Source organism: Rhinopithecus roxellana, chromosome 8, assembly GCF_007565055.1.
Source record: "Rhinopithecus roxellana isolate Shanxi Qingling chromosome 8, ASM756505v1, whole genome shotgun sequence".
In the NCBI taxonomy this organism is placed as follows: Eukaryota; Metazoa; Chordata; class Mammalia; order Primates; family Cercopithecidae; genus Rhinopithecus; species Rhinopithecus roxellana.
Window position 1 is genome coordinate 98,690,085 of NC_044556.1, and position 23,383 is coordinate 98,713,467.

Consider the following 23,383-nt stretch of genomic DNA (forward strand, 5'->3'; position numbering starts at 1 on the left):
GAGATGGAGTCTCATTCTCTCACTCAGGCTGGAGTGCACTGGCGCCATCTCGGCTCACTGCAGCCTCTGTCTCCCAGGTTCAAGTAATTCTCCTGCCTCAGCCTCCCAGGTAGCTAGGATTACAGGTGCACGTCACCACACCCAGCTAATTTTTGTATTTTTAATAGAGACAAGGTTTCGCCACGTTGGCCAGGCTGGTCTCGAATTCCCGAGCTCAGGTGATCCACCCGCCTTGGCCTCCCAAAGTGTGGGGATTACAGGCGTGAGCCACCGCACCCGGCCATAAACTTACTGTGAGTGATTATGGCCTAGTTCATGGCTTAAAAATAGATTAAAGCCTATTGCCTGAGCATTCTGAGCCTCACAGGGATGCTGGCTCTGCATCCTGCCAAGCGTGCTTCCCGAGGGGAGTACCGAGACGGAAAGTGGCACAGAGGCTGATGACCCCTCTTCATTCGGAACCTTCGCCTCAACCTCCCTGGTCTCCTTATGACTCAAGGGTATGAGTGTTCACAGATGATCGCTGCTTTAACTCTGTATTATCATAGACCACATTTCTGAGAATAGGCGTTTCTAGGAAATAAATTATCTCTTTAAAAATCCATTCTTTTATTTCCACAACTGCTTATTTTATTAATGGAAGAATACAATTTAACAAAAAGTGTTTATTAAAGGGGAAAATATATAGTAATATGTTTAAGGCACATGGCAAACTTTTGGCATTAAATTGCAAGAAAAAAGAAATACAAATTATCACAGTAAATTTCAGAATCTGTTTCTTTAGTCCAAATAGTTTTTTTAAAAAAAGTTTGAACAGCACCAGCACTTCACTGAGGAAGGCACATCATGGCTTGGTGTCTCCCTGCGAGAGCAGCTGCTGCCTGGTGTACTCCCAGATCAGCAGGGCGCCACTCACGTGGACGTTCAGGGAGCGGATAATGCCCTGTTGAGGAATTTCCACACAAACGTCCAACTGCTGGATCAGATTTGCTGGAATTCCCTCACGTTCATTTCTGAGGAAGAAAATGGAAGAAGGGTTAGTTTTCCTGTAAAAAACAATTTTTCTCTATTTTTTATTTACGTATTTATTTTTCTCTTTGATATTCTGAATGTTACTAAAAGAGACATTAACAAATGAAGTTAAGTCTGCAGCACTGGGAAATAAGTAAGAGTGTAAGAAAAAGACTGATGGGTCAACTCCGTGTTCACCTGACGATGCCAGAGAGATGAAATAAAAGGAAAGTCCGGGGCTTCTTAAAAATATTACAAATCAAAGAAAAGTGCAGGTATGAGCAGGAGTCAGGGTAAACTGTAAAACAGAAAGGGAACATCTTCCTAGCCAGGCACGGTGGCTCACGCCTGTAATCCCCCCACCACGGAGGCCAAGGTGGGAGGATCACTTGAGGTCAGGAGTTCGAGACCAGCCTGGCCAACATGGTGAAACCCCGGGTCTGGTGTAGCATGCCTGTAATCCCAGCTACTTTGGAGGCTGAGGCCCGAGAACTGCTTCAGCCCATGAGGCAGAGGTTGCAGTGAGCCAAGACTGTGCCACTACACTCCAACCTGGGCTACAGAGTGAGACTGTCTCAAAAAAAAAACCCCGAAAACCTAACATCTTCCAGTAGTTTGGGGCTCAGAGAACATACTATGGACAAGAGAAGATTCTTACCCCAACAAGAGTAGAGATTTCTCAGGAAAGCAATATTGGGTTAGGTCTAAACTTTTGGCAGTTTGTTCCACTCCAATGATGGTATAACCTTCTGTTTTCTTCTGCTGCAGATAATCAATTAGGTGAGGTGGTTTTACCTGAATATTAGTTTAAAAAGAACAGAATATTCATTCAGTTATAGCCCTGCTTGGAGTAAACTAGAATTAAAAAACATATTAACCTAAACTTAAGTCTTTTTAAAAGAAAAAGAACAGAATCATACATTATAAAAAAGAACTCTCCCAACATGATATATATATATATTCTTTTGAGGCGGAGTCTCGCTCTGTCCCCCAGGCTGGAGTGCAGTGGCCCAGTCTCAGCTCACTGCAACCTCTGCCTCCCGGGTTCACGCCATTCTCCTGCCTCAGCCTCTCGAGTAGCTGGGACTACAGGCACCCGCCACCACGCCTGACTAATTTTTTTTTTTTAATTTTTTAGTAGAGACGGGGTTTCACCGTGTTAGCCAGGATGGTCTCTATCTCCTGAGCTTGTGATCCACCCGCCTCGGCCCCCAGAGTGCTGGGATTACAGGCGTGAGCCACCGCGCCTGGCCAACATGATATAAATTTCTAAGAATTATTCCTAAATCAAGAGTGGGCTGTAACAGGGTATGTTTTACTGAACAGAATTCTACATTATTGATGATTTCTAAAGATGTGACCTATAAAAAAATAAGTAGAAAAACAGAAGTGAACTGTATTTTAATTTAAATATTGTTCTTAAACGATTAAAGGCTGCACTGCTATAAATATGCAAAAGAACTAATACACAAAGAGCACTACAAAATATTTTTACAAATACAAACTTTTTAAAAAAACTGTTAGGTTCACGGGTACATGTGTGGGCTTGTAATAAGAACTTTAATAATAAATTCCTTTCCACCCACCTCCACTAGAGGGAGCCACTGTTCGGCGGAGACACTGAGGTGCTGGAACTGTTTGTCGCTGATACACTGAAGGCTGCCAACAACGAGCGCCGAAGCCCCAAATACCTCACAGGTCCTGCACAGTCCTGCACAGAACACCTGGAATCATTCAGATTGTTCCCAACACGATGCTAAGCTCATCATGTCCCATACATTCCTTTGAAGCTCCCGTGGCAGTGGATTAATTAAAAAATGTTTAAGACCAAAAGATTTTAGGCAAGCTCCTGGAAAACTACCACTTTACCTCCTAAATTGGTTGGTTTGTCGATGAGCGAGGCCACGACGATGAGTCTACTAATTGACTTTCCAAGTCTGGCAGCACGATCCTGAAACAGGAGCTCCAGGTCTAAGTCGGGAACACGATTGTTCCACGGGATAATCTTCTTCTGAACGTCAGTCCACTCTGCTTGGTTATCTGCTTCGACCAAATTAGTACCTGGGAAGGAAAAAGAAAACAATCCCACATATAAATAAATCTGAATCTCTATATATTTATTTATACATGTATATGTATTTTTAAGAATTTGAAATACTTTAGAATGAGATTTATTTAACTAAAAAACTTCAGTTGGACTCAGACACAATTCTCATTTTTAGTAGCAATTTTAAGTTTTCAAACTCAGCTCTACTAACCAATATACTGTGATACTTCATGAAAACATGAGATACACATTTTTTCACATTTTAGCATATCTGAAATTGAGACACATCTTAGAATCAGAGTATCATAGTTTGGTAACTTTTTTTTCCTTGGAGGTACATAAAATAATGATGTATCTTACAAACAATAGCATATTAGATTAGGATTTTCTGTGGAAAGACTATTTCTGAAAACAATATAATAAAATATGATAATTTTATAAGTGCTTGGGGTAACTTTTCTAAAATGAAGGATGTTGTATAAAGTAGTTATCTCTTGACAGAAGTGATGAGGACACAGAACGTTACTAGCCTATCTGACTGCAGTGTTTTCATCTCTGTGGTACAGGACTGAGACTCTACCTCTCAGGCTCTTCCTCAACTCTGTCCTACTTCAAACTGCTTTCTGAGCAATCAAGGAGCACTTAGTTCACTTAGGATAGGAGAGACATGCAAATAACTGTAACACAGTACAAAAGCGAAGGTAATGCTCACACAGAAAGGAGTTACTAACGTCTAGGGGAGGGAGAGGCAAAGGGTAAGACCCCAGGAAGGCTCACGGGAAGGAAGGCAAAAGTTTGCAAAGCAGACAATAGATACAGTGCGTGCACATACATGGGATGTGCGAGCAACATGGTTCAGGCAGCAAGTACGTTGGTTTAGTGCAGTCTGCAATGGAGTGGAGAGAGATGGCTCAGACCAAAGGGCTTTGCTTATAATGATAAATAATTTATTCTACTGGCTGGGCACAGTGGCTCACACCTGTAATCCCAGCACTTTGGGAGGCCAAGGTGGATCACCTGAGGTCAGGAGTTTGAGACCAGCCTGGCCAACATGGCAAAACCCCGTCTCTACTAAAAATACAAAAAAATTAGCCAGGCATGGGGCTGGCGCCTGTAGTCCCAGCTACTTGGGAGGCTGAGGCAGGAGAGTGGCGTGAACCCAGGAGGCAGAGCTTGCAGTGAGCGGGTGTGCCACTGCACTCCAGCCTGGGCAACATAGTGAGACTCCATCTCAAAAAACAAAACAAAACAAAACAAAAATACAAACATTAGCCAGGCATGGTGGTGGACGCCTATAATCCCAGCACTTTGGCAGGCCAAGGCGGGAAGATCACCTGAGGTCAGGAGTTTGAGGCCAGCCTGGCCAACATGGCGAAACCCCGTCTCTACTAAAAATATAAACATTAGCCAGACGTGGTGGTGGACGCTTGTAATCCCAGCTACACGGGAGGCTGAGGCACGAGAATCGCTTGAACCCAGGAGGCAGAGGTTGCAGTGAGCTGAGATCGTGCCACTGCACTCCAGCCTGCAGCCTGAGAGACAGAGTGAGACTCCGTCTCAAGGAAAAAAAAAATTATTCCACAGATAAAAGCCATGAAAAAAATGTTAAGGAGAGTAACAGTACTGCTATGTGTTTTACAAAAATCTCTTTTAATAGCTATGTGGAGGCTAGAAAACCAAAGGGACTTTTGTACTAGTCCAGGTAAAGACAATGCCAGTCTAAATTAAGACAAAGCAAGAGGGGCTAAAGAAGAGGAGGAGGAGGCAACTTTGGGAAGTGAAATCGCCAAGACTGGTAACAGATGGATGTGGCAAGAGCAAAAACAGGACAAGAACGACTTCCGTGATGACTGAGTGACACCATTAATAGGCATACAGAGCAGGCAATTTTGGGCAGAAAGGCAAACTGAATTTGGATATGGTGATATTTTAAGAGCTTAAGGAATATCCCAGTGCTAAGGTCCAGTCTGTTCAGGACAGAGGCTGGGCAGTAGGTAAGGACTTGAAGGTTATAGTTGCACAAGCGGTGGGTTCAAGTTGGGGACATTAATAAATGTGTTCTGGGAGAGCATGAAGAGTGAGAAGAAGACCGGGCCAGTGAAAACCTTCAGTGGCAGGAGGAGAGGTTGGTCAGAGGGTACAAAGTTAGCTAGTCAAGAATAAGCTCTTGTGTTCTAGTGTAGGGTAAGATGACTATAGGCGACAATAATGTACTGTATCCTTCCAGATAGCTAGAAGAGAGGATTTTCCATGTTCCCACCACAAACGTGAGAGGTGACGGGTATGCTAATTACCCTGATTTGACCATTACACAATGTATATATGTATCAAACCATCACTGTACCCCATAGATATGTACAATTATTATTTGTCCATTAAAAATGAAGTAAAACTTTAATAAAAAAGAAAAAAAAATTAGGGGGGATGCTAACATTTAAGCCTCAGCATGGAAAGCCTATTACAACATGCCCCTCTTTACCAAAAACAGGTGGAACAAACAGACCTCGTTAGCCATTCTGCCCGTCCAGTAACGCTGTATTTCCCTGCTCCGCTTTACGCAGAACTCGACAGTTGTCTATAATGACACCCCTCTTCCCTCTCCTCCCCGGCTCCACGCAGCCACACTGGGAAGTGCCTCCTGTCACTGTCTCTTGCTCCAGAATCTTCACAGTTGCTCTTCCTTTCCAGTAAAGCTCTCCCCGGGACGGACCTTGCCTTGCCTTGCCCGTGCTTCCTTGGGGTCTCTGCTCAATGTCAACTCCTTAGAAAGGTCTTTCTCACCCTCCGTCCCTCTCTTTACCCCGCTTTGTTTTTTCACGGTACTTCTACTACCAGACACTATGGTAGGTGCGTGTCCCCTGTTGTCTCCTCTGTAAGAGTGTGGGCTCTGTGAGGCAGGGACTGGGTCCCACATCTAGCATATGGGAGACAATCAATCAGTCTTTGTTGAATGAATAACTTTAAGACAGTACGTCTTAAAACACATTAGTGAACCATCCAGAGGCCTGAAAAAATTTGCATTTTCCCAGAACTCTCCCCCAGAGATACTGAATTAATCTAAGGGTGGTTCCAGACCTATAATTGGCCTTTTTTAAAAAAAAAGAAAAACAAAATCTAAGGATGGGACATAGAATCTGAATTTTCAACAAGTCACACGTAAGTCCTGAAGACATGAAAAGTCTGAGGAAGCACCAGTGTCAGGGGAATGTGGGGGACTCAGAGCGAGAAGGGTCAGAGTGAGGAGAAAAGGCAGGATGGCGGGAGACCAGCAAACACGTGGCACAGAAAGGGCAGGTGCGATCTGAGGGCAGCCGTCCATCTGTCCACTCGGACTGTGTAAAGGAAACGGAAAGAAAAGGGAGGAGGAGGAGGAGGGGGAGGAGGACGGGGAGGGGGAGGAGGGTTCCAGAGGAAGCTGATGGAAAGGAGTCCCTGTACAGGGAAGGGTGAGACAGAGGAGAAGGGATAACATGAAGCAGCGCCCAACCAACCAAGAGGGAACTAGAATCAAGAGCTTTGCTTTATTCCTAAGAAGGACAAAAAAAGAGATTTCATCATTTGGTCCTTTGGGAAATGTTTATTTTTACAGAAATATACAGTAGAAAAGCAATGAGTGTTAATGAACGATACTACTTAAAAGGGAGGCCGCTGGCCATCAGCTTTATATAAAGCAGATCAGGCTTTCTTTGGCTTTTTTTTTTTTTCTTTTTTAAATAGCAAAGCTAACTTTCACTAAAAGTGTTAGTCAAAGTTATACCACACTTTTTCACTGTCTTTTCCCTAAGTGGAAAGGCAGAGTTCACCATGTCAATGAAAGTGATATTATTAACTACCTGTCCTTAGTAACTTAAAAAAATCTAACCAGATCAACAAGGAGAAAAAAATAAAATGAAAATTATTTTTTACCTATGTCCTGCTGAGACCAGTCACCTGGTTTTAGTTTACTAAGTTGAGTTTGAGAAAGGTACCACTGAAATCCCGCATCTAAAGGAACATCAGTGAATCTGGTAAATTTATCAATGGTGATCCACTCATCTTCAATAAGGCCTGAAAGGCGTGGAAGGATGTAAAATATGGTCTGAAAAGAGAATTATAAAATCTAAATTTCTTCCCTTAAAAATAACAAAGAAATATATAACATATTTAAAATACAACTTAATTATTAATGATATATTCTTCAAACTATTACATCTGATCAAACTATATACTTTCATTTGTATCTTATAGCAACTGTCTATATATATTTCTCATCTTCTCTGAGAAATTAGGGGATTAATTCAGGGAATCCCTGAGAGGAGAAAGAACTTGTACTCCAGTACTTCTAACTGTGTGTAATAAACCAGTATGTGCCTAATAAAAACAGTGTTTCAGAAGTAATCAGTTCTAATGATGGACAGTATTTGGATAAGTGCAATTTACTGATAACTAAATACCTCCAAAGGCAATCAAGTTCAAGCTCTTTTCATGACAAGTCTTTTACTCTCGTACCCATTAGATAAATTCACAATCTGAATTCTGGTTTGACTAATATAATTAGTTGTGTGACATTAGGCAAGTGATTCAGCCTTTCTTGGCTTCAACTTCCTCATTTGTAAGATGAGGATAAAATCAGATTACAACAGCATATTAAAGTGTCCGTGAAAACGGCATAGTCTGACAGCACTGTAAACAGTCATTGCATAAGCAATCCTCCTTTGCTTTTCTTACCTACTAAAAGAACTGAACCAGAAAAATAACCAACAGTGAAAAAAGTACACAGGAAGCAGAGGTCCAAGTAACAGGCAACTTAAAAATGAAACAATACTCTTAGCAGCAATGCACATGTCTTCATGAAAGGCTTTAGAATGAATATGGTTTTCTTCATGCTAGCCATATCTGTGCAAACTTAAACTGGCACAATGATCATGACGACATGTTGATTGAGGGGGCACTAAGTACAGCTCCAAATACATGAAGAGATACAGTTCTTATGAACAATTAAGCCCCATTATTTTATTTACACATATCGTTTTAATTCATTTCATGACTGGAGAATACATCATAAAACATATGAGAGTGAGGTGGCCAAAGGTAAGGATGAGGGAGGGCAGGAGGGAGGCAAAGGACTTACTCCTGTTGGAGGACTGTATAGAAAAAGGTTGACTTAACACTAGAGAGTGACTAGAGGAGTCCTGCAGAAAGATGCCGGACAAAGCATTCTGGGTGCTAAAGAACACAGAGCAGAGCATATTAAAATCTTTGAAAAATCCTAAATGATATTTGCAGTGAAGCAGCAGAAAATACACATTAGTGTTCTAGGATGCATATCTCACAATATATAGATCTATACCTTTTTAAAGATCAGTTTATCAATAATCTTAGTAATCTACCAAAAAAAGTGCTTATGCACAGTAGCTTAAGTTACCAATAACTTATACGTTCTTCAGAGGAAAAGCCCTAGGTCAATGATTTAAATTCAAGGGCGGCACATCATAATTACAGATGAAAAAGGGAGAAGGCAATGTCTAATGATTTACATATTGAATTAATTTACATGTTAATCATAATAAGCATGTTTATGGTTCTTACAATTATATAAGCACATTTTGTTACAGCCAATGAGGGGATGTATCATTTGCTACACAATTTTCATTACCCAGAACCTAAAATCTGCCATTAACAAGAGTATATCTTTTTGTTCTTTCATTAACAATGGGCTTCAGTACAATGAAATCTCACCTGCACAAATGTTCTCACTCATTTCCTTTTAATGTCAGAACAGATTTCTGTTTAGTTAAATATTCCCTTCCATGTTTACAAGCCAGACACTGCCTGAGAAATAGAAAGTGAAAATGACTAGCCAATTTTCACTGCTTAAGAGTGAAATGAAAGCAAGTCATCTGCATAAAGTGACAAAGTTAAATTAGAGCTTTAAAATGTTCAGGTGATGTTTGTAAGCAAGAAAAACACTTTACCCTAATCATAACCCTTCAACAAAAGCAGAAAGGAAGCATCAGGAGTAAACGTACAGTAGAGAATTTACACATGATATTCTCTGCTCACCTCTAGACAATAATCCTTGAGTGGGTGAAATGTTGCAAAAAAGAAATGCTCTTGAATGCGCTGCCAATTCTTCTTGGCATTCCTAAGGATTAAAAATATGGTATGAGCCACAGACAAATCAAACAACTCTGGTGAGGGGAGAATCAATCAGATATCTTAAAAAGGGGCTGCAGAGGCCGGGCGCGGTGGCTCAAGCCTGTAATCCCAGCACTTTGGGAGGCCGAGGCGGGCGGATCACGAGGTCAGGAGATCGAGACCATCCTGGCTAACATGGTGAAACCCCGTCTCTACTAAAAAAATACAAAAAACTAGCCGGGCGAGGTGGCGGGCGCCTGTAGTCAGGGCTACTCGGGAGGCTGAGGCAGGAGAATGGCGTGAACCCGGGAGGCGGAGCTTGCAGTGAGCTGAGATCCGGCCACTGCACTTCAGCCTGGGCGACAGAGCGAGACTCCGTCTCAAAAAAAAAAAAAAAAAAAAAAAAAAGGGGGGGGGGGGCTGCAGAGTTGAGAAGGAACAGAAAGTTTTATGAGCTTTATCCTAAGATTTATACACACCTCTCCAAGATCAATACATACTTTAAAAACCGACACTTACTAACTTTCACATTTGAAGTGGAACCTTAAACCTGTGTCTGGCAGAAAACTCTTTCTTCCAGGAGAGAAAACCATTACATAAAAGTCACTTTTTCTACTCTAAAGACTCATATCACATAGCCAAGCTGTACCCACTTTCACAAACCAAACAAATTTACTATGAGCAGGGTTTAAATTTTTAAAACATCTGTTGTCAAGTTTATGTTTTAAAAGGCAAAAAAGGTAGGGATAAAAGTTATACAATATGACAGGCAGGTTTCAGATGAAATTCATGATCATCAACCCATAAACTAAGCAGCAATTTCAAGACATTTTTCTCGCAAGATCACGCTCCTGCTCCGGCCAATGTATCTTCTTCATTCCCTGGAGTTCCTATGCCTTCCCCGACCCTCTCACTGTCAGCAGACGGCCATGCCTCACACATCACAGGAGACAGGAGTGAGAGATCCTTCTTCCTGCCACCTCCTTACCCCCCTGTCCTCTTTTCTCCTTCACTTTCAAGAGTCTCTTTTCAAATGGCAATCCCCTGCCCCCCAACAGATCCCATTCCCCTGGGTTTTGCCGTATCTCCCCCAACTTCTGCATCTCCCCTGTTCTCTATTCTAGCCTTTCCTTCAGCCTTTTCAAAAGGGCTTTTATATCTAGTCTTAAAAAACAAAACCAAACCTTATCAAAGTGTCCATCAGTACTAGACTCAAGTGATAACCTAAGGCATAGCCATACGATGGAATATTAGGTAGCTGTTAAAAGAAAAGCCAGTTTACTGGGGTTTCACCTTTGGTGGCAGAAGGGAAGAAGGAGACTGTCTTGTTTTTATTTGATGGCTTTCTGCAATGTTCAACTTCCTAACTATGAATATCACTTAAAAACAACTAATGTTACCAAAAATGAAACAGAAGCCCTCTTTTGACAGCACCTCCACCACTAGCTGTGGAACTTCCTAATATACTCTTTTTTGAGAGAATTTTCTAAATAAGTTGACTGTGTCTCACCTTCCTCATTACCCATTTTTTGAAAAATTAAAGACATGAAATATTTTAAACATTCCAAATATTCAGGTAAACAAAATTATAGACACCAATAAACCTACCACTCTGATGTAATATATGTTAATGTATCATCCTATCCACATTTGGACTGGGTTTTTTTGTATTTGTTTTTGTTTTCTGAGACCGGGTCTCACTCGGTTGCCAGGTTAGAATGCAGTAGTGCAATCTCAGCTCACTGCAGCCTCAACTTCTTGGGCTCAGGTGATTCTCTCACCTCAGCCTGCCGAGTTGCTGGGACTACAAAAGTGCATGCCACCATACCCGGCTTTTTTTTTTTTTTTTTTTTTTTTTTGTATTTTTATGGAGAACAGAGTTTTCCCATGTTGCCCAGACTGATCTTGAACTCCTGGGCTCAAGCAATCCACTCACCTCAGCCTCAAAGTGCTGGGATTACAGGTTAGAGCCACTGCACCTGGCCCCATCTTGGACCTATTTTAATTTGGTTTCAATCCCCTAACTATGCTATCGAATTGGCTCTTGATAATCCTTTAGGCTCTTATTTACCTCACCTCAAAGCCTGTCCATTTCTCTGGCCCTCTACTAATCTCATACTAATCTAAACCACAATTTTCCTCCCACTCTCTCTTGCTCACCTCTGATCTGCTCTTCACACTTTAAATAATGCAAAAGAAAACTGGATGATGTCATTCTCCAGTTTAATTTTTTGCTGGCTTCCCAATTCACTCAACATCAACCCAAACCCAGTCCTGGCCCCCTCCATCTTGTGGCTGCTCTGTTCCCTCCCTCAGCCAGACCAGGCTTGCTTTAGTTCAAGCTCTGGGCAAATCAAGTGGGACTGGGCATTCCCAAACACTGTCTTCTCCACAGAAATCTCTCTCCTTCACTCTTCATTGACCTAGTTCCTATTCACGCTTTGGATTTTAATGTAAACATCGTGTTACTTAGAAAGGCTTTCCCTAAACCACCCAGACTGAATAGTCTGTATTTCCTCATCACCACATATACTTTTCTGTGATTTATTTTAAAACTTAAAATTGCTCTGATTCCTTGGTGTCTATTCCCATCTGACTGTGAGCCACACGAAGGAAGAGGCTTCACCTACCTGGCTAACCCCCAGCACGTGGTCTTGTGCCTGTCATAAGCCGATCCCAAGGAGGTATGCTATCACAGAGCAGAGGCGGCTTAATGCCCGGCGTGCCTTATTTATTTATTTATTTATTTGACGGAGTCTCGCTCTGTTGCCAAGGCTGGTGTGCAGTGGTGTGATCTCGGCTCACTGCAACCTCTACCTCCTGGGTTCAAGAGATTCTCCTGCCTCAGCCTCCCTAGTAGCTGAGATTATAGGCGCCTGCCACCAGGCCCAGCTAATTTTTGTAATTTTTAGTAGAGACGTGGTTTCACCATGTTGGCCAGGCTGGTCTCAAACTCCTGACCTCAGGTGATCCGCCTGCCTTGGCCTTCCAAAGTGCTGGGATTATAGGCGTGAACCGCTGCACCCAGCTGGATGCCTGATTTTGATTGGCTGTATCTCCTTCCTGGTACTGAGATTTTTTAAGTTATTTTTTTAAATGGCATTTTATTGCTTAATAAAAAATATGAGTATAGCCAATTGCTTTTCGAAATCAAAACACAGCTATCAAGAAACTTAGAATAGAATCAACAACCAGGATCAAAATGTCTCAATACCAAATAATCACCATCTAAACATAGAGAAAACAAAAGCTGACAAATACCTACCTGCATGTTAAATTGTGGCAATTCCCTCAAACTCCCTTCCATTAAGGAAGGGCCGAAAGTCTATGGGGTAACTATACCCTCTGTTCCCTGGTTACCTATCTCTAACCATCAAACACAAGTAGCACGTAAGTTCATTAAATGAGGAGCAACTTTGGTAGCTTGACTTTGGATTATTGAATGATAATGCAAATGCGATCCTGAGAAATATTAATGTTCAAATCTACACACGTAAACTCAGCCATGTATTCACTAAATAATAGGAAATACAGCATACACCAAGGAGAAATAAGACATTTAAGGTTCCTTGAAAAGATCCAAGATTTCTAGTTTTCAGATGACAGTTGGGATTTTAGGGGTCCCTGGCAATGCTACAGTGAATGACTAATTTTCATGACCAGCCTTTGCTGGGCCAGGCACAGGGAGGTCATTCTCCAGTACACAGAACTGTGCACACTGTACCAGGAGTCCATTCCCACCTCTGTCCCTCCTCTGGAACCCATCTCCCCACAGCGAACTCTCTTTTTCTCCTGCTATTCCCTTTCCCCTGTTTTATCTCAAGCTATTCACTTTTCTCTCTTCTCCATTTTAGTATTTATTTATATTTACCAAGTATCTTTCTCCCAAGCCCCCTAAAACCTCCCTTACCCACTTAATGCCCAAATGCCTCTTTTCAACTAATGCATCAAAAGTCAAGGAAGGTAGAAAGGTACGTCGTGGCCAGGGAGGTACTCTCGCCCTGCCCCCATATGAAGCTACACAATGACTCAGTCTTATTTGTACCATGTACAAATAACTTGATGGTCACGGCCAAGACCTCTACATGTTACTGGTTTTCCAAATGCTATTTCATTTGCTTATTATGCTGTTTCCAACACTTAACCATTTGTGTATATAAATTAGTGGGTGCTTTTTCAGCTTTTAAGATGAAAAATCTTTTATGTTGGTTGATATTGCCTGTGTCTTTAAAATTAAAAAAAAAAATCCAGAATTCTTGGATGGCAGTAATCCATGATAATAATAAAAAGGCAAAACAGCGCCAACTCAGAGACGAGGAAACAAGTGCAGAGACCCAGAGGTGCTTATGACACTGCAGCCTGCTTCTGCGCCGTGACGGGTGCGGAGAAAGAGAGGCAGACAGGGGAACTACTGTGAGGGCTTCACAGACACTGGGTCCTGCACCACTCCCTCACCCCATCCACGTCACTTGCTTGATACTGAGCTTCCATGTATGATTTTGTTTGCGGAATAGCAGAGTTCTCTTAGAAAAGAAAAAAGGCTTTAGCTATAACTAGTATAGCTGAGAGGTTAAGAGCATGTCTTTAAAGTCAGGTCGTGCCACTTCTAAGCAGTTCTCAAACAACAGAGGATGACCTTTAGCTATACTGAAGAGAAACATGTAAAAGTATGTAAAAGATTATTTATACAATAAAGGATTGAGGATAAAAGGGCAGTAAGAGGTCAAGGTGGAGCTGACAATGAACTGTCATCAACCACACCCCACAGTGAGCTGGTGACGCCTGGCCCAGTCTGAGCCCGCGATGCCCAGCACAGCAGCATGAGGATGTGGAAGGAGAAGCTGGCGCGGCATGGGCACCACCCCTCCCTGTGGGCCCTGCTGGAGGAGAGTGAGGGCAACGAGGGCGACGAGGGCTCCTTACCCTGCCCCGTGCATGCTTTCCACTTGATGGAGGCTGGATTCAATCACAGGAGTCAGGGCATCAAATTCTTCAACACTTAACACTTTACACGCAGTCCAGAGTTTCTTAAGAGCAACTAAAGCATACAGTCGAACACTAAAATTGTGATTGAAGCACCACTGCAGCACAACAATAAGGGCTTGCTTCAGAATTAGTTTCTGAAAAGAAAGGCAAAACATTCCTCAAAACACAGACACGGCCCATTTTACTCTCACTTGTATGACACACAAAAATGTATACGAATGATACAACTGCTCCTGGTAAAATTTCTTCCACTGGCTTTGCCACCAGGGCCTCTCATTCTTCCCTCCTGGACAAATTCGGTGCACTGGCATTTGCAATTTACTCAAGGAAAAACATACTCTCCCAGCTCTAGTTTTCATTAATGCTGCAGTACATTTTCCCCCCATACTCTAGTACCTGAGTTAACTTGAAAAAAGTATGCTTTATGCTAACCATTATACAACCACAGTGTTTTTCAAATGGAGCCTCCATCACTTATTATCTTAATTTGTGCTGAAAAAGTCAGAAATAGTCTTCGAGTCCTACTTCTGAAGGCTTGAAAATGCTCCTAGAGCAAGATGCCACACCAAGTGCTGTCCTCCTCCTCGCCACTGATTTCTGAGCTACTCTGTTTTCCCTAAGGGTGATCCTGGACCCACACAGTACTGAGTAGTGGCAGGAAAATTAAGAAGTGAGGGGGAGGCTGGGCGCGGTGGCTCACGCCTGTAATCCCAGCACTTTGGGAGGCCGAGGCGGGCGGATCACGAGGTCAGGAGATCGAGACCATCCCGGCTAACTAAAATACAAAATACTCTACCAAAAATACAAAAAAAATAGCCGGGCGTGGTCACGGGCGCCTGTAGTCCCAGCTACTCTGGAGGCTGAGGCAGGAGAATGGCTTGAACCCGGGAGGCAGAGCTTGCAGTGAGCTGAGATCGCGCCACTGCACTCCACCCTGGGTGACAGAAAGACTCCGTCTCAAAAAAAAAAAAAAAAAGGGAGGGGGAAAATTAAAAAAAAACTGTTTAAATTTCCCTGTAGTCTTTTCCTGTGAACTTTAGTCTTCACACATATACTAACGAAGGAACCAGAAGGACCCAAACGTTTAATGAAATATCAGAAACTATTTGGATGCTCCTACCAAATGCACTTCTCCCCTAAGGCTCATGTGCTCACCGGCTGCACCTGGCAGCCCAGCTTCTACTGACCAATGAAAAACAACCATATTCACAGACTAGTTTACCAAAGGCATCAGCACGGCTGATAACAGACTTCAGTTACCCGAAGTTTCTCTGAGAAGGATAAAACAGATACAAATAATCCTCTCTCTCATTCCTTTACTCAACATGTCATCAACATTTATCAAAGGTCAGTGACTGTACTGCCAACATTACAAGGTATGATGTTATGATATACACTGGTTTTCATCCACAATTGCTGGTTTCTAATTCCCACAGTCCTTGTTACTGTCTTTTGTTATAACGATCCCATTTGGAAGGAAGTCACCCGTGCAGCCTACACTGAAGGAGTGAGAAGTCATACTCCCCCTCCTTCAGGGCAGAGCATCTATAAAAGTTACTTACAATTTTTTTTTTACAAGGGATTTGTCTTGTCCAGCCCGTCTTTTTTTTTTTTTCTTTTTGTCGCCCAGGCTGGAGTGCAGTCGCACGATTTCGGCTCATTACAATCTCTGCCTCATGAGATCAAGCGATTCTCTTGCCTCAGCCTCCCGAGTAGCTGGGATTATAGGCGTGTGCCACCATGCCTGGCTAATTTTTGTGTTTTAGTAGAGATGGGGTTTCACCATGTTGGCCAGGCTGGTCTCGAACTCCTGACCTCAAGTGATCTGCCCGCCTTGGCCTCCCAAAATGCGGGATTACAGGCGTGAGCCACCGTGTCTGGATTCATTTATTGATTCAATCATTTATTTGTATCGGTGTGGGCTCGAGGATATTTACTTTATTCTTTGGGTTGGGATCCAATACTGCTTTATTTTGTCGCTCACACTGTTTCAGCTTTAGCCAGTGGGAACACCTTCCCTCTGCACTCCCATCTCACATCACTGTGTGTACGTGTGCCGTGCCTTCTGACTCTACAGGATGCTCCACCAGGCTCATCTTGTATACTTTCTGCCCTAGTTTTAGAATCAGCTATTTCTCCAGCGATCCCTGGTTCATTTTATTGGAGAATAGTGTTAGCAACCAAGATCTTGGAGCTAGGTATACATTACTTGTCAATGAAAAAAAAAACCCACTATAATTCTCAATAGGGAAAACAGTGCTTCCTATGGAGCCCACACTCAAAAATGTTGGTACTGCCAGTGATTGCTTGGCTGGGGCTTTCAGGACTTAAATGATGCTTTCATATACATCAGTGTAAAAAGCCCTGCTCGTGAATTCTCATGTCCCGCTCATTTTATACAATGAGAAAGCTGACAGGACAATACACAACTACGAGCATAATTAAGAAAGGTTTTTTCTTTTTCTTTTTTACTCTTAGAGGAACACTTCATCCTCTGATCTTGAAACCACATTGCAAAATTGTAACTGAGGCGGGGAAAGAGATCTGACCTAACCAACTCCATCTTGCTTGTTCCTCCAAGCTGTCCTTGTTCATTCCTGGGTGTAGGCTGAACTAACTTCGGGAGGAACTTATAGTTTAAAACAATGATAACAGCCCTTTCCCAAAACAAACCTCCTACTTGTCTGGGGACTAGATTTTCTTTGTAGGACTAACAAATTAGCCTCAAGATTAGAAATAATGGTTTAGGAGTCATGTAGCTAGAGGCTACAAGATTCTGACCCTCCCTAAACTGCTCCTATGTCAGTGCTGGAGATATTTTGCAGACCCTGCACTCGATGGACCAGCTGGCACCACCCAGATCGATAAACTGGCTCATCTGATCTTGCGGCCCCCACCCCGGAACTGACTTAGCACAGAGGACGCCTTAATTCCCTATGATTTCATCTCCAACCCAACCAGTCATCACCCCTGACTCACTGGCCTTCCCACTCCCACCAAACTATCCTTAAAAACCCTGATCCCCGAATGCTCAGGGAGACCGATGTGAGTAATAAGAAGACTCCAGTCTCCTGCACAAGCAGCTCTGTATACTCTTTCTCTGTTGCAATTCCTGTCTTGATAAATCGGCTCTGCGTAGGCGGCGGAAAAGGTGAACCTATTGAGCGGTTACAACCTCTGTCATGTGTGACAATTGCTTTGAATCGTTAATTGCTCAGTACAGGTTAAGTAAGACGCTTTGAAGAGAATGGAAAGTCTTAAGTGATTGTTTCCAAGAAATCAGTCCTACATTTATCTAGGTAACAATGGACTTTACCTATCAGACATGAAGTGACTGACAAAGTCAGTCAGTTTGGCCTTTTCTTAGGTATGTCGGGTCAGATTTTTTTTTTTCCTAAGGTGTTGAAGTGGAAATTATTCCATTCGACTAATTAGTGCTCCTTTTTGGATGTTTCAAAAATAAAAAATAAATCTAAAATATGTAATATACAGCAAGTACAAAAAGGGCTTGATGGAAAAATAACATGCTATTTTTACCAGATCTAACATGAACATCTCCTAAGATAAATTCATTTTCAGAATTTGTCTAAACTATTCTTAGGCTATTCATCTACCCTGCAACAGGACAATGTCTGCTCTGTTTTAGCTTTCTCAATAGATTGTAAACAAATCTCTTTCCTGCACATATTTAAAACAGAAAGACAACATTTGTTGTCTTTGAATGAATATTTGTTTATCTGAAGGCCAGAGCCTTCTTGATCTTAGGAAAGGTGTGAACAAGTTTTCCTGGAACTGTAACACACTGCCATCTGGCTGATACACACTAGAAGACACCATCAATTTAAAAGTGTTACCATGATTTTAGAGGTTAAAATGCGGTGTGGAGAAAGGCCTGTCTTAGAATGGATGAAATAGGTCAATTAAAAACATACCACTGTTTAAAAACTAGAACACTGAAAAATTCTAGGAAAGCTTATTTTCCCTTATATTTTTATGGCACTTTCAACACTTAATAACACTATTTCAATTAAGTTTTCTCCTAGAGTTTATAGTGTATCAGTACATTCTTCTCTGTGGATGCAATAATACAGAATCTTATTGCAAATCTTACTGGCAGGTTCTCCTAAATTCTTCAACGGTTGCCATAGTGATTAACCAAAATTAAGTTATGATTTCTGCTTATCTGTGTGAGAACTTACTGGGGAAATTGTTCTAAACCTGAGAAACGTAAAGCAACTGTACTGCACACTCCAAATGATGCCAGTCATTTTATATCACCTTGAATTACCCAACAGCTTTTAATAGTCTGGCCCTAAGTTTCTTTGCATGAGCATTTGCTAAATAACTACCATTCAGTCAAAGAATGCAGTAAGGGAAGTCCTGTTTAAAGAATCCTAAGTAACCCTAATCCTAAGAATTATAAATAATTATTAATTTTATCCAAGTATCAACAAAAACTTACCCAGTAACTTGTCTATAAATTTGGTATGTACTCATGCACACCTCAGTGTGTATGCATGTAAATGGGTAATTCCCGTTTACTGGGTATTCGTGTCTAATACATGTGCACATGAGCGGGGCAGTGGAAAGGAAAGGGAGAAATTGCAAAAATCACAGGAATGCTCCACATATAAAAAACTGGTACGACTATATAAAATTCTTTTTTTATAGTCAAGTTTAAATTCCTACAAACAACTTAAACTCACCTTTTCTGGAATGTTTTGAGTAACAACGTCCAAATGTGATAAAACTGCTAAAAATGTACAAATGCTTGTTTTAAGATTTTCTTCACCCTGAAAAAATAATCAGATAAATATTCATTCAAAGCTTACTGTGAGCCACGCACGTGCAAGGCGCCGTGCTGGACTCTATGAGGGCCCAAGACGGGAGGCCGCCTCTTCCCTGGAACAGCCCAGGGTCTCGGTGGGAAGGGGGCTGCAGTGGCAGGCGCAGGACTGAAAGCGAAGGAATAATTTCCTAGAGCCACGTGCCAGTGCACAGAAAAATCAGCAGGTCACATAAAGTACTGAATAACTCAACTCTAAGAACAGCGGGGCTGGGCACAGTGGCTCACGCCTGTCATCCCAACACTTTGGGAGGCTGAGGCAGGCAGATCATCTGAGGCCAGAGGTTTGAGATCAGCCTGGCCAACATGGTGAAACGCCGTTGCTACCAAAAAATACAGAAACTCGCTGGGCGTGGTAGTGCGCACCTGTAGTCCCAGCTACTGGGGAGGCTGAGGTGGAAGAATTGCCTGAATCCAGGAGGCAGAGGTTGCAGTGAACTGAGATCATGCCACTGTACTCCAGCCTGGCCAACAGAGCGAGACCCTGTCTCAAAAAAAAAAAAAAAATGAAGTACAGTGTGCCCTCTGTATGCGTGGGTTCCGCATCTATGAGTTCAACCATGGATGAAAAATATTTAAATAAATAAAAAATTTTGAAAACACAATTAAAAAGTAATACAAATAAAATTTCAAACTGTATAACAGCGATTTACATCGCATGTACATTGTACTAGACATTGTAAGTAATCTAAGATTATTGAAGTATATGGGAGGATACAGTTACATGCAAATACTATGTCATTCTAAATAAAGAACTTGAGCATCCTCAGGTTTTGGCATCCATGGGGGGCCTGGAACCAATCACCCTGGAACCAATCAACCCTGGATACCAAGGGTTGATTACAGGTGGCAGAGCCAAGGGCATGCTCACTTCAGGAGAGGAGAGGCCTTCAGGATGGGAAGGACTGGCCTGGAGAAGGAGCAGGAAGGTGAGAGAACAGATAAGTGAATAAGAACAAAGGCACAGAGGCAAACTTAAGGGAAAGGCGGCAAGAGGAGATAGAGCCAGTTTGACAGGGAGTGACAGGGATAAGGCTCAAAAGCTAAATGGAATTATACTACAGAGGCTTTAACAAGCTATAGCAAAAAACCTATATAAGACTTAATCAGCTATCTTAGGGAAAGTTTTTTAAAAAGACTGTTCAATTGGAATCTGGAAACTTCTGATTCCAGTTGAAAAAGACTGTTCAACTGGAATCTGAAACTATTATTATTCCATAATAATAGTGGTTTGGAATAATACATTATTTTAGTGATAACAAACTGATAAATGCCAGACAGATTGGAAAGAAAAGACCATATAAACAGAAGACCAGTTTGGAAACCTCTCCAAGAGGCAAATCAGATGATTATTTAATTCCTTTATTTAATTAACAGTTACTGAATGTCTTCTACATGACAGTTACTATAGAAACAAGTTCCTGTAACTTAAAAAGCTACTGGAGAAGAAAAACACCAGATCAGATTAGTATTCTAACTTTAAGCGACACTATTTATGTGCTATGAAAACCTGAAATTAGGGGATCTAAATACTCGGGGAGGTAACTTCCCTTAAGAATGACAATATAGGCTGGGCGCTGTGGCTCATACCTATAATCCCAGTGCTTTGGAAGGCTGAGGCAGGCAGATCACAAGGTCAGGAGTTCAAGATAAGCCTGGCCAATATGGTGAAACCCAGTCTTTACTGAAAATACAAAACTTAGCTGGTTGTGGTGGCAGGCACCTGTAATCCCAGCTACTCGGGAGGGTGAGGCAGGGGAATCATTTGAACCCTCAAGACGGAGGTTGCAGTGAGCCAAGATCGCACCACTGCACTCCAGCCTGGGCGACAGCAAGATTCTATCTCAAATAATAATAATAATAATAATAATAATAATAATAATAATAATGACAATATGGGCCAGGTACAGTGGCTCATGACCAGCCCAGGCAACATAACAAGACCTCATCTCTACAAAAAATTAAAAAAAAAAAAAAAAATTGGCCACGCATGGTGGCATGTGCTTGTAGTCCCAGCTACTCAGGAGGCTGAGGCGGGAAGATCATTTGAGCCCAGTCGTTCAAGGCTGCAGTGATCTACAATCGCTTGGGTGACAGAGCAAGACTCTGTCTCAAAGACAAAAAAAAGAAGACACATGAACTGAGATGTGAAGCGAGAGAGAGTTATCTAGATAAAGAGAAGAAAGAAGACCGTTTTGTGTAAAGGGCACAACATGTACGATAGCCTGAAACCAAAAGGACTAGTGATAAGCAGGAAATACTGAAAAGGTCAGTGTGGTACTCAGTTACCTTGGGTGACCCCCAGTCAACCAACCCTCCCTACGCATGACTGATGCAGGCCCCTTCCACCCCAGCAGGGATGGTCATGTGATTTGCTCTGGCCAATGAACATTAGCAAGCCTGATGCACCCAGAGGCTGGATGAGCACTTGCCCATCAGGACATGTCCCCCCCACACTCCCGTCGGCGGAATGCTTATTCTTGCAGAACTGAATATAAAGAGGTCCAGCTACCCTCCTGGAGACATGGAGTGGGAGCGATGCCCAGCCACCAGAGCTGCTCCTGCCATTGCAGCTGAGGTGACAAATATGTGAGTGAAGGAGCCATTTGGAAGCCCCAGCCCCAGCAGACATCACAAGGAGCAACACTGCCTAGCCAGACAACACACACATCACGAAAAAAACCAAAACACTGTTTAGGCTGGGCGCGGTGGCTCACGTCTGTAATCCCAGCACTCTGGGAGGCCGAGGCGGGTGCATCACTTGAGGTCAGGAGTTTGAGACCAGCCTGGCCAATATGGTGAAACCCCATCTGTACTAAAAATATAAAAATTATTTAGCCAGGTATGGTGGCGGGCACCTGTAATCCCAGCTACTCAGGAGGCTGAAGCAGGAGAATCACTTGAACCAGGGAGGCAGAGGTTGCAGTAAGCCGAGATTGTGCCATTGCACTCCAGCCTGGGCAACAAGAGCGAAACTCTGTCTCAAAACAAAACAAAACAAAAAATATTGTTTATACCGCTAAGCTTTGGAGAGTTCTAGCAACGGAAAACAGATAATCAGTGTGCCTCGTGTAGTAAACTGAGAATGGACCATACAGAGAGACTAGAGAGGAAAGAGGCCTAAGATCATGCAAGCCTTACAGGACACTCCAAGGAGCGTAGTCTTCGTCCTGAGAAGACGTAAGACACTGTCTTTAGCCGGCGGGGTCACCTGTTGAAATTCTCACCGTGGAAACCCTGCCGGGGCTTCAGGGTGGAGAGCAGATGGAAACAGAGCCAAGAGTGGATGTAGGCAGCCCAGTGAGGGAACCACTGCAAGGGATGACAGCAGCGTAGACTGAGATACAGTGGCAGAGACAGACAAGAGAGAACTCAGAACTATTCAGGCAGAAAGATCAGGACCTGGTCACGAATCAGACACAGAGCATGGACGTGTCAAGGTTTCTGGTTTGTGCAACTGTATAGATAGCGGTGGTGTTCACTAGAGTAGGAAGAAGATCAAGTTTGAGGAAAACAATAAGGCACTCAGTATGAGACATCTACGTTTTAGATGATTTAGTCTAAGGGAAAGTCATCTACAAGGAAAACGTCTACAGCAAGGGTCAGAAAACTTGTTCTGTAAAGTGCCAAGCAATAAATAAAAACATGGCTTTGCGGGCCACACAGTCTCTGTTGCAATTGTTCAACTCTGCCACGTTAGCACAAACACAGCCACAGACAATATGAAAATGCATGGGCATGGCTGTGTTCCAATATAACTCTGCCAGGCCAAATTTGGCTGTAGCTTGCCAACCCTTGATCTAGAGTCAGGGGAAGATGTGCGGCATACAAATACAAATGAGTAAGTCATTCACAGTAGGCAGTATGTGAATCCACAACATAGATAAGACTGACTATAAAAATAAGAAAATAAAAAAAAAGCCTAGCCCTAGAGAAGCACCACCATTTAAGAGGTGGGCAGGGAAGGAAAAGCCTGGAAAGGACACAGAAAAGAGGGCAGGAGGGACCAAAAAAGTGTGTGTCACTAGAACCAAGAATAAGAAAATGGTCAGCAGCACGCATGTGGCTGAGAGAAGATGACGAAAGCTGACCACTGACTCGTGGAGGTCACTCTTGACCCCTGCAACAGTGTCTTCTGAGAACTGACTGAACTGGAAGTTGGTCTACCATGGATTCAAGTGTGGGTAGGGGAGGATGTGAAAAAATAAGGCTGGGTGTAGTAGCTCACGCCTGTAATCCCAGGACTTTGGGAGGCCAAGGCGGGCAGATCACCTGAGGTCAGGAGTTCAAGACCAGCCTGGCCAACATGGTAAAACCCAGTCTCTACTAAAAATACAAAAATTAGTCAGGCATGGTGGCACACACCTGTAGTCCTA

General features: G+C 42.6%; 1 protein-coding gene across 4 annotated transcripts in view; it reads right to left on the reverse strand.

The window, feature by feature from the left end:
- Positions 1-607: 607 nt before the first annotated feature.
- TARBP1 (TAR (HIV-1) RNA binding protein 1) overlaps positions 608-23,383 on the reverse strand; it is an 84,388-nt gene continuing 61,612 nt past the window's right edge. For 2 of the 4 annotated variants that reach the window (XM_030936172.1, XM_030936173.1), the window contains exons 23-30: positions 18,868-18,954; positions 14,099-14,295; positions 9,101-9,182; positions 6,965-7,136; positions 2,881-3,072; positions 2,598-2,722; positions 1,670-1,806; positions 608-1,013 (exon numbers count right to left, since the gene is read on the reverse strand). In XM_030936172.1, coding sequence (XP_030792032.1) covers positions 845-1,013; positions 1,670-1,806; positions 2,598-2,722; positions 2,881-3,072; positions 6,965-7,136; positions 9,101-9,182; positions 14,099-14,295; positions 18,868-18,954 — 1,161 coding nt within the window. In that variant the 3' untranslated portion in view covers positions 608-844. Of the gene's footprint in view, positions 1,014-1,669; positions 1,807-2,597; positions 2,723-2,880; positions 3,073-6,964; positions 7,137-8,776; positions 8,870-9,100; positions 9,183-14,098; positions 14,296-18,867; positions 18,955-23,383 lie in introns of all 4 variants that reach the window. The other 2 variants (XR_004058825.1, XM_030936174.1) reach the window with 2 other exon arrangements.